This window comes from Lycium ferocissimum, chromosome 7 (assembly GCF_029784015.1).
Source record: "Lycium ferocissimum isolate CSIRO_LF1 chromosome 7, AGI_CSIRO_Lferr_CH_V1, whole genome shotgun sequence".
Taxonomy (NCBI): domain Eukaryota; kingdom Viridiplantae; phylum Streptophyta; class Magnoliopsida; order Solanales; family Solanaceae; genus Lycium; species Lycium ferocissimum.
In genome coordinates this window covers 54,599,424-54,610,728 of record NC_081348.1, presented here as the reverse complement: position 1 = coordinate 54,610,728, position 11,305 = coordinate 54,599,424, and the positions used below count along the sequence as shown (strand labels likewise).

The 11,305-nt window shown below is 38.9% G+C and overlaps 2 protein-coding genes across 2 annotated transcripts; both read left to right on the top strand.

Annotated features, from left to right (window-relative positions):
- The first annotated feature begins 4,794 nt into the window (after positions 1-4,794).
- Positions 4,795-7,044, top strand: LOC132062340 (uncharacterized). The gene is made up of 3 exons (XM_059454925.1): positions 4,795-5,581; positions 5,636-6,363; positions 6,490-7,044. Exons 1-3 carry the CDS (start codon positions 4,795-4,797, stop codon positions 7,042-7,044), a joined length of 2,070 nt encoding a protein of 689 aa, XP_059310908.1.
- Positions 7,045-9,889: 2,845 nt separating this feature from the next.
- LOC132062339 (uncharacterized) lies at positions 9,890-10,674 on the top strand. Its single transcript, XM_059454924.1, has 2 exons — positions 9,890-10,215; positions 10,257-10,674. The coding sequence occupies exons 1-2, from the start codon at positions 9,890-9,892 to the stop codon at positions 10,672-10,674; spliced, it is 744 nt and encodes a 247-aa protein (XP_059310907.1).
- Positions 10,675-11,305: the final 631 nt, after the last annotated feature.

Here is an 11,305-nt window from a genome sequence, read left to right as displayed (position 1 = left end):
CTTTCACCTCTCCCCCAAGCTCCAACATGCCTTGATCGTCGTAAACAGGTAATTTCTTTAACTTTGCAACTCCGTCGGAGCATTTTGAGCTCCATATTACCCTGAATTTTTTTTTTTTAATCATGATAAAAAACTGGGTTCATAAAGATCTGCTTTTTTTCAAAACCTTTGTTGTTTTGCCTGTTTTTTGGTTGAAATGTGTGTTATTTATGCTTATTTTGCTTGTTTCAATCTTTGTTTTTCTGGTTTTGCTTTTTGAAATTATATATGGTCTATTAATAGACTTTTGGTTGATTATTGTTGTATCGTCGTTGATCAACATCTCTATTGTTTGTATATAGATCGTATAAATGCCTAGGTGTAGAGGCAGAGGAGGAAAAATACTCCCCCGTTCTTGTGCTATGGTTGAAACTCGTTCTAATGCGAATTGTAAGGATAAAAATAGAAGAGGTGAAGAACTTAGCTGAGATAGAAAAAGAAAAAGAAGTGCAGCAGATGAGAGTGCTTCCTACTCAGACCCCATTGATGAGTGTAGTGTTGATGGAGATAGAGTTGATAGTAGAGTTGAGAGTGTATCTGGGGATGGTTCAAAACACTATAGTGCTGCTGAAGATGTTGATCCTTTGTCCTTGCCATATTGTGCAAAGACAATTAACGTTGAAAAGTATGGCTTGATCAATTGGCTGGATGATTATGAAACTTTTGCAGCAAAAGTTTCTGTTAGGAGCAGGCTGTCGTTGTTAGTTGAATTTAACAATGTGTTGAGAGATCAAAAACTAAGGAAAATGTGGAAGCGTTCCTATTTTGGTCACTTTAGAAAGCTGTCAAAATTCTTCATCAATTTCAACGGACGGATGATCCACTATATGCTTCTTCGTCATGTGGTCCAGAAAAAGAAGCGTGAAATGTGGTTCCTCATGAACGACAAGCCTGCGTGTTTTGGCTTGAAGGAGTTTGTGTTGATCACCGATTTAAATTGTCGATCCTATCCCTCTCAATCTAGATAGGACAGGGCGATTATGAAAGGGGCAGAATTCTACACAAAGGTTACTCGAAAGAAGGAGATTACATTAGACAAGATATTGTCGGTGATAAGAGGGCCTAGATTAAATAAAGAAGAAAAGCTGAAATGTTGTCTTGTGTGGTTTCTCCATACAATTTTGATGGCCAAAGATATGTCCGGGGGTGTAGATGCTGATTGGTTTAAAACGGTTGATGATTTGGAATTTTTCCAGTGCTATCCTCGGGGAAATCAGTCCTTTGAACTCGCCTTGGAATACTTGATGGACAAGGTAGACATTCCCAGGCACCACCAAACCCACCTTGATAAGAAGACTCCATCATATGCTCTCTACGGCTTTCCCTGGGCATTCATGGCACATGTTATAAACCACTGGTAGTAGATTATAGACTGTGTGTTATTTATTTTTACACTCAGCGATTATTTGTGTTATTATAGGTCTGGACTTATGAAGCTTTCCCCACACTTGGACTGCATACTGGCAAATCAGATGAGGTTTCTCTGCCTATTCCTAGGATTCTTAGGTGGCACACCACAAAAATGGAGCGATTTACTGATGGTGATCCATTTAGTATTAGAGGGGGAGTTTCACAGGTATAAATTTGGAGTCTATTATCAATGTTTTGCAAAAATATAAACTAAATGATAATGTTTTGCGTATTTGTAGGTTGTGCACCCTTACATCATCCCCACAATGCGTGAGATGGAGCAGGACTACATGAAAGACTTCTTGGCATTTGATGATGAGGTTGATGATCCCATCATAGATAAATTGAAGATTGAATTGGAAGGCGTGACCGTATTGGTTACACTAAAGAATGGCTCGAAGGCTCCTAGTAGGTTGAGAAAGAAGCCCAAGGAGAATTCTAATGAGGATACTCATCATGCCTCGAAGTGTCGTAGTAGGTTTGAAAAGGAGTCCAAGGAGCCCTCATATGATGTGAAAGATATTCAATCTGAAGATTTTGGTGGTAATGTTGGCACTGAGACTTCTAGGGGTCGTGCCGCACCAAGTGGGGGCCCAACAATGTTGATAGAGAATGTGGAACTGTAGTAGCGTTTGGTGAAGATGGAGGAGTCTCTGAATGCTGTTCTCGCTTATGTGGAGGCAGAAAATTTTAGAAAGAGCGAGAAGGTGAAGAAGAAGAATCAGGAGACTGCCAAAGAGAAAGGTGAACTTTTTGAATTTTTTTTGTTCTAATTGTGTTGTCTACTATTTGCATTCTTTTTAGTTATGTCAAAAAAATGTAGCATAAGCACTTGTGGACCTATCTGCTATCAACAAGGTGAATGTAGGTGCTGAGCTCCCTAGACCCGGTACTCGTCGAGAATGCGACGGATGAGTTCCCTAGACCGCCCGCTTAAGGCCGAGAGGCGACGGATGTCTCTGTGCCAATCGCCGGAGTTAATGAGAAGATTGCTAGTGCTGATCTTAAAAAGGTTGAGGGCTCTAGACCAACTTCTAAAGTCGAGAAAGTTGAGAAGGCTGAGGTCGAGAAGGTTGAGCTCCCTATGCCAGCTGCTCAAGCTGAGAAGGCAGCAGATGTCCCTGCTAAGGTTGAGGCCAGTCAAGCTGATGTTGAATTTGACCTTGAAAATTTTGTGTCGGGCGTCCTCACCCAGATTAATGGTTCTTGAGACAGCTAATTTGGTTTTTGGGTTGTAACTAACTATTAAGTTTTTATTGAATGTGTGTGGTGGATGATGAAAAACAACAATTAGTACTAATGTGTGATAGTTTTAACAAACAATTAATTTTGACTGTTTTAGATTAATTTATGCGAAGGTTAGATCATTGAAACCTTTGTATATAATTGTATTGTTGCCTTTTGAATTTGGATGTGCATAAATATTTTGGATGTTTTCAAATATGATTGTTTTAACAAACAATTAATTTGACTGTTGTTTGTCTAAGTGTGTTGTTTCATTGTGAATTTGAATGTCTTTAAATATGACTGTTTTTACAAGTAGTGATCATTCTTAATAAAATTATCTATCGGTGACATGAAACCTTATTATCTACTATGATGATTGTTGATCATCAACTGTGAGTTTATATATACTATTATCGACTATGAATAAAGTTTATGCACAAACTCAATAGAGATGTTATAGCGCTTGAGGACAAACACATATATTTTTCATATAAATAAAACCCGCTTCATATTGTCCAAAATTCTTCATACGCCAAAATGAAATACCTAGTCCCACTACAGCCCTATTACATATTGCCATATAGCAAACACCATTAATAAACCATACAAAAGCATCGTTAGTCTATTATTTTTCTCTTCAGCCACCATCAACCTCTGTTTTACTTCATCCCTCTCAAATTTAGCTTTTCCCAACATAACTTTCAAGCGATTCTTCTTTTCTTCAAATTCTCTAAACAAAGACTGAAGTAATTCCTCGTTCTCTAAAGATTCTCAAAGCCTATTATGCAGTTCCAGATTTGGTTAAGCCTTTTGATGATGGTGTGTCAGGTCCACCTTGGCTCCTGCTAGGTCCTGGGCTCATTTGAGATTTTTTTGGTGTTTTGTTGGGGTACGGATCAATAAACCTGAAATAGTCGCAGTCACCATAATCCTGAATCAAACAACAATCAATTAGAGTTTGGGAAGGGTAACTGTCCTGAAACTATATAAAAAACACATACATTTTGAATTAGAAACTTACAGTTCCAACTGCACAAATAAAAAATTTACGACCTGGGTTCTTTGGGGTGCGTCATGTCTTCAAGACAATGTATTCACCACAGAAACAAATGTCGGGATCTTGTGGTTGAGATATTCGGATAGCTGAGACATTTTGGGTGGAGTTTCATCAAGAAAAGAGACAATGGAGGTGTTTGATCAACAAAAGAGTCAATGGAGGTGGGTGTTTGAATTTTGAATCGGTTTTATATAGGGAAGGGTGATTGTTACCGTTGTAAATTTAAGTATATTTTATTTTATTACCGTTGTAATGCATTTGTTTTCTAACCGTCGAAATAAAGCTAAGTGTGCTAGGTCGATTAATAAACATAACTATAGTAAATGACTCTGATCTATAATTACTCATTGAGTAGGTCTATAATGGACCTTTAAGGTTTATTATAAACCAGGGGAGTAAAGATTTTTATTGAATGAGAAGCCTGCTAAATTTGCATAAGTCCAACAGACCAAAAAAAAAAAAAAAACCCACGTACCATCGTACCTTGAGAGCTTCTCTCTCCTGGAGACGTGAAACCCTCACCGGAGACAGGATTTCTTGGGCCGTTCATGGCCTCTCCGGCCAATGGGCAACCTCCCACTGAGGTTGTCCCTCCTAACCCACCCTTAAATAACATGAAAAATACAATTTCCATGAATTTTAAAGCGTCCAGTTCGCATACAATGGTTAATAATGGCGGAACTGTTGCTGCTCCACCACTTGACTTCTCGAAACTGCTGCAGCCAGCAGCTCTTAACGTTAACAGCAGTGGAATTTCGAACACTGCCAATACTTCTAACAGTGGCAAAGTGGTTCCACCAATTCCTTTAAAACCCATCGTTTATATATATGGGGAACCAACAATTCAATATTCTATGGAAGAAATTAATCATATGATCATTCAAGAGGACTTACAATTTGCAGTTATTGGTAAGTTTACGTACGGAGTGCCCGACATGCAATTTCTACGTACTAATCTTGCTAGGCAGTGTGAATTAAAATCAGAAGCTACAATTGGTTTGCTTGTGTAATAGACACATTTTTTAATTCGGTGTAAGTTGTTTGAAGATTACGTAACTCTCATGTCGAAACCTGCGTTTTGGATTAAGGAATCACAATGGTACTATCCAATGCGAACACTCAAATGGGACCCATGGTTTGATCCGGAGAAAGAGACGAGCATTGCAATTGCATGGATTTCCTTTCCAACTTTAGCACTAAATTATTTTGATCAATCTCAATTGTTTTCAATGGCTTTAGCAGTAGGTACGCCACTAACATTAGATTTGGCTACCAAAAATAAGACACGACCAAGTTATGCTCGTGTCATGGTGGAGGTTGATTTATTGAAGGAACATCCTAAGCGAGTGGCTATTCAAGCTGTTAATAATGCTACTGGAGAAGTTAAAACCAAGAGGGTGACGATACAATATGATTTCACGCCGAAGTATTGTAAAGAGTGCTACCTGCATGGTCACGATGAAGAAACATGTTGGAAAATTCACCCAGAATTGCTTCTTGAGAAGGAAATTGAAGAAGGAGGCGAGGGTGAGGAGAAGGAAGTGCAAGTTCATACTGCAGAGGATAAAGGCAAACAAGCGGCTGTTACAAATAAGGTGCAGGAACCAGGTACAAGCAAAAATATTATAAGGCAAGCACAATTTAAGCAAGCAAATTATAGAAATAGGGACCATGTGATTAAGGTGTTGGAGAGTGGGAAAGTGGTTGGCAATGTGAAGGACTTATACAAATGGCAATCTAACAAAGGTAAGAAACAGGTGAATATTAATGGAAACAAGCAGTTGAATCTGGCCTTGCCAGCAGTTGAAGTAAATGGTCCAAAGAATGTAGGAAAACAGCTCGGCACTGGTTCAAATAATGCTTAAGTTGCCAATAAATTTGATGCTTTACATGGTGTTGAAGAGGAGCTAGAGGAAGGAGTTGTTGATGATAACAAGAAGCTGATGGTAGCAGCAGTTCTCAATTCTGCTGTTTGCACTCCGGTTGTGGAAGCTGCAGAGATTCCAAATGTAGGGAATAGCATTGGGAAGCAGGTCAATACAGTGGTGACTTCCTCTGAGGTAGTGGCACTAATTGATGATGGGACTAAGGGAGTGGAGAAGCCCCTTAATGTTGATGCACCTGTTTATACTCCAGGCAAAAGGCGGAATTCACCAATTCGAACTAAGCAATGGGTGCAAAGTGCTTTTCCTAAATATGCAGATCCTTCAGTTACTATGAACAAAGAATCTTATGATATTCCATCAAATAGTTATGGTCCTGGTGAGGAAAGAAAACTTTGGAGTGAACAAATTAAAGAGAATAATGAAGAAAAGGAAATTCAAGGAGATAGAGCAGTTAGTGAGCAAAACTCTGATTCACTAGGGTCAGCACAACAGGTTCATGCAATGTTTGACAAGGTAATAGATGAAGAGGTAGTGGATATTTCAAATGCAACAGATAACACTCAGGCAGTTGCTAAACATGGTGGCATGAGGCATGATGCAGATGATAAGGAGAAAACCAAAAATGTAGATACTCAGGTTCAGGAAGAGAATGCATGTAGTGAAGAGGTGGATAACTTCTCAGCCAAAAAAGCCAATGATCTTCTTGAAAAACAGGCAGTTAGTGCAAGTCCTAATGCAATCAAAGTACATGAGAGTCAATAGGGGACTCCAAGAGCTAGAGGTCACATACAGAGCAAGCAAACAGTTACTCTAGTACCAGGAAACAAAGGCAATGGGAAAAAATTGGAGAGTGGTTCTAAGCTCGTGTAGTCACATGGAAAGGAGAAGCATGGTGCTAAGGTGCATGGTGACAAGGTACAAATTTCAGATAGCATGCAGGAGTATAGCCTGGATGGGAATGATATTGATGAATCTCAAGATCAGACTGTTGGTGTAGAATCTGGAATTCAAGCTCACTCTGGTGCTAAAGTACAAGATCTGGTAGAAAAGCAACAAGAATTCAGCCCAATAATGACCAAAATGACTGGTGTTACTTCAGGCAATAATAAGCAACAGTTATCTAGTATAGGTCATGCGAAGGATAGCAGCAAGGCTAGTTCTGGGGCAAAGCAAACTCAGATAGTACAGCAGAATGCAAGAAGAAACAAAGCTGAAGTACAAAAAGCTCCAGATAATGTTGCAGATTTGCAAGTAGCAATTCTAGATGAGGAACAGGCTAAAATAGATATGGATGAAGAATCGACTGCTCAGAATTTTTTAAATGCTGCAAGAGAGAGTGATATTTCCCCTAGACAGATAGCAAAAGGGCACGGAAAGCAAAGAAGAAAGCTGCAAAAGATAATGCACCTCATGTTTCAGGGGTGACAATAAGGAGGACAAATTCTAAATCCCATATGTAGTGATGAATGCACTAATATGGAATATTAGATCAGTGAGTACAAAAAAGGCTTTTAAAAGGCTTTTAACAATACATGCAAAACACAAATTCTTTTTGTAAGTTTGATGGAGTCATTTCAACAAGCCTATAAGATGGAAAGTTACAGAAGAAGGTTGGGGCTAGAGACTGCTATTTGCAATATTTCTAGCAAAATTTGGGCCTTTGTTGATGAAGAATATGAAGTAATAGTCTTGATGGACACTGTTCAGCAGCTTACACTAAAGTTATTCAACTGGGATGTAGATATGGAATTAGTTGTCACCTTGGTTTATGCTAAGTGTGATAGGATTGAAAGAATTAAACTTTGGGATTCTTTGTTAATCTTGCTTCTGATATGACAAGTCCGTGGTTAATTGGGGGTGACTTTAATGTCATCACTGATGAGGAGGAGAAGTATGGTGGCCTACCTGTGTCTCTGAATGAAGTTGAAGATTTCAGGCATTGTATTCAATCATGTAATCTTACTGATTTAGGGTATAAGGGAAGTGTTTTTACATGGTGGAATGGGAGAGGGGCAAATGATTGTGTATTCAAGAGGCTGGATAGGTGTTTGGGAAACTTTGAGATTCAACAGTTGTTTCCAGGCTTGGAAATCACTCATTTGATCAAGTTTGGCTCGGATCACTCTCCTTTGCTGCTTGAATGCAAACAAGAGGTCCAGCAATTTAAGAAATCTTTCAAATTCTTAAATTTCTGGACTAAGCATGATACTTTTATTGATGTGGTGAAAGAAAACTGGGAGACGGATGTGGTTGCTAATTCTTTCATGACTTTTAATGTGAGCTGAAGAAAATGAAACAGGTCTTATCCCAATGGAGCAAGTCCACTTATGGTGATATTTTTTGGCAGACCACTAACCTTGAGGAAGTGATTAAAGCTCATGAAGCACTCTTTTAGTCAAATCCCTCTTATGCTAACAGGGAGAAACTTATGAAAGTGCAAGCTGAACTTACTAGAGTATTGTATTTGGAGGAGGAATTTTGGAAGCAAAAAGCTGGAATGTCTTGGTTTCAAGATGGTGACAAGAATTCCAAATTCTTCCATGCTTATGTGAACGAAAGAAGAAAAATGCTACAGTTGAAAAGAATACAAAACTTACAGGGGCAATGGCTTGACAATGAGGAAGAGATTGCAGAGGAGGCTGTTGGGTTTTTTCAGGCACAATTTCATGAAATTGTGGCTCTTACACAGTTTGATATCTTGAAACATGTTCCTTCCATGATTAGTAATGAGCAGAATGAAGACCTCGTTGCCGTTCCTACTAAAGAAGAGGTGAAACAGGTTGTTTTTGGTTTAAATAGTACAAGTGCAGGTGGTCCTGATGGTTTTACAGGCTTGGTCTTCCAAACATGTTGGGATATTGTTGGGGATGATTTTTTCAACATGGTTTGGGACTTCTTCAGAGGTTTTGAACTGCCTAGGTACATTACTCATACTAATCTTGTGTTGTTGCCAAAGAAGAAAGATGTCCAGACTTTTAGTGACATGAGGCCTATCAGTTTGAGTAATTTTGTGAATAAGGTGTTTTCCAGAGTAGTGCATGAGAGGATGGTGCATTTGTTGCCTGATTTGATCTCTCATAATCAAGCAGGATTTGTAAGAGGTAGAAGCATTGTGGAGAACATCTTATTGACCCAGGAAATAATCACTGATATCAGACTCAGAACAAATAAAGGCAAGAAGAATGCCAATGCTATTATTCCCAATGTCGTAATGAAATTGGATATGACAAAGGCCTATGATAGGTTGTCATAGATTTTTCTTACAAATGTTCTGAGGAAAATGGGATTTTGTGAGCAGTTTATCAGCTTGATTTATGAAATTGTTGGTAATAACTGGTATTCTGTTCTTATTAATGGTCAGCCACATGGATTTTTTCATTCTAATAGGGGTGTCAAGCAAGGGGATCCATTTTCACCTACATTGTTTATTCTTGTTGTAGAGGTGTTGTCTAAGGGCTTAAATGCTTTGCATAACAATTTGTGGTTTACTGGATTTGGCTTGCCCAAGTGGAGTCCAAAAATCAATCACTTAGCTTATGCAGATGATACCATCATATTTTCCTCAGCCTGTGAAGTATCCCTGGGTTTGATTATGAAGGTGTTGACTGAATATGAACAAGCTTCTGGGCAATTGATAAACAAGGCTAAAAGTTCAGTCTATTTGCATGCTAGGGCGGATGAGGAGGAGTTTCAGAGGGTAGAAAGCATTACTGGCATTGCAAGAAAGGAATTTCCTTTGATGTATCTTGGTTGCCCTATTTATTATGCAAGAAGTAAGATGTCATTTTATTCAGAGCTCATTACTAAGGTGAGAAACAGGCTTCAGGGGTGGAAAGGGAAGTTGTTGTCATTTGGTCGAAGGGCCATTTTGTTGAAACATGTGTTACAGGCTATGCCAATGCACATGATTTCTGCTGTTGATCCACCTTCCTTTGTGATAGAGAAGTTGCATAAAGTGTTTGCCCAATTTTATTGGAGCAACACAATTGGTGAGAGGAATAGACATTGGGCAGGGTGGGACACTGTTTGCTTGCCTTGTGATGAAGGTGGCTTTGGTTTTAGATCGCTTAGCGACATGTCTATGGCACTGTTTGCTAAGTTATGGTGGAATTTTAGAACTAAACCATCTTTATGGAGTTCTTTCATGAGCAATAAGTATTTGAAGAAGAACAATCTTATTTTGGTGCCATGGAAAGAAGGTTCACATATTTGGAGGAAAATGCTTCAAGCAAGAGATTTGATTGATCATCAGATATGGTGGTAGCTTAGAATGGGGTCTTCTCTGTTCTGGTTTGATAACTGGACTGGTTTAGGCCCTCTGTATTTCCTTACACCTGCTGATTTTTACTGCAATGAGGAAATTAATAATGTTTCCGATGTAGTGACAAAAGGTAGGGGGCATGAGCCTACTATCAGAAATAATCTGCCTGAAGATCTTGCTAATTATAGACTAATTGATGTTCAACCACCGTACAGAGGGGATGAATTAGATAAGCCTTGGTGGATGCTTGAAACTAAGGGTGATTTTACTGCAAGTCTGCATGGGAGTATATCAGAAGCAAAGGAGAAAAAAGGGATGTTTACAAGAAGATATGGGTGAAAGGGTTGCCATTTAAAATATCATTCTTGATGTGAAGGGTGTGGCATTTCAAAGTACCATTGGGTGATGTTCTCAGGAGTTGGGGATATCATATGCCATCTATGTGCTCTTGTTGTGCATCACCTAAGGAGGAAACTGTACATCACATTTTTTTAAGATGTGAAACTGCTCAAAGAACATGGTCCTATTTCTCTGCTGCTGGTGGTATTAATATTGCAGGCATGCATTTGCATCAACTGATTGTGAAGTGGTGGACAACTGATGTGTTGCCTAGAATGAAACCTATATTCTATGCTATTCCTTCTATTATTGTTTGGGAATTATGGAAGAAGAGGAATGGGGATAAGCATAAGGATAAAGTTTCTATTAGCAGGGTTATTTTTCAAGCTTCAAGAAATATTCAACAGCTGGTAAAAGTAAGGAAACCTGGGATCAGATCTGTTCCTCATAGGTAGCCTGAAATACTAAGAATTTTGGAGAATTTTCTGCCAAAGCTTCAAGTCACAAAGGTCATGTGGAATTTGCCTCCTGAGGGATATTTAAAGTGCAATACTGATGGTGCTACTAAGGGCAATCCTGGGAGGAGTTCCTTTCCCTTTTGTGTAAGAAACTATAATGGAGATCTGGTGGCTGCAAGGGCAAAGGAGATAGGAGATGGTACAAATACTGAAAGTGAGGCTATGGCATTATTAGAAGCTGCTAGATGCTGTTTGGCACAACATGTGTACATTTTCATCCTTGAAACTGATTCCCTCCTCTTGAAAAATATTTTGGATAGACTATGGAAACCTCCTTGGAAGATTGCTTGTGTGGTGGAAGAATTGCTTGAAATTGTTGACAATGCAGATGTTCAGGTTTTGCATATAATGAGAGAGGGAAATCAATTGGCTGATCACTTGGCTAATTATGCTCTTGAGAATGGTGAAGTGAACGTGAATTCCTTTGCAGGACTTGACTCAAAGGGTAGGAAAATTTTAAATAGTGACAAGTTACTATGTCCCTATTTAAGAATCAGAACACAAAAGAGATATTAAACGGGAATGGTGTAGTGCAGTGGAAGAGTATGTATCAGTATACTATAGTCCT

Coding starts and splice junctions, on each gene's coding strand:
- LOC132062340 (XM_059454925.1), top strand. CDS start 4,795: ATGTCGAAACCTGCGTTTTGGATTAAGGAATCACAATGGTACTATCCA. Junction 5,582..5,635: donor AGGAAAACAGCTCGGCACTG/GTTCAAATAATG, acceptor ATGGTGTTGAAG/AGGAGCTAGAGGAAGGAGTT. Junction 6,364..6,489: donor CAAGTCCTAATGCAATCAAA/GTACATGAGAGT, acceptor AAGCTCGTGTAG/TCACATGGAAAGGAGAAGCA.
- LOC132062339 (XM_059454924.1), top strand. CDS start 9,890: ATGGGGTCTTCTCTGTTCTGGTTTGATAACTGGACTGGTTTAGGCCCT. Junction 10,216..10,256: donor ATGTTTACAAGAAGATATGG/GTGAAAGGGTTG, acceptor CTTGATGTGAAG/GGTGTGGCATTTCAAAGTAC.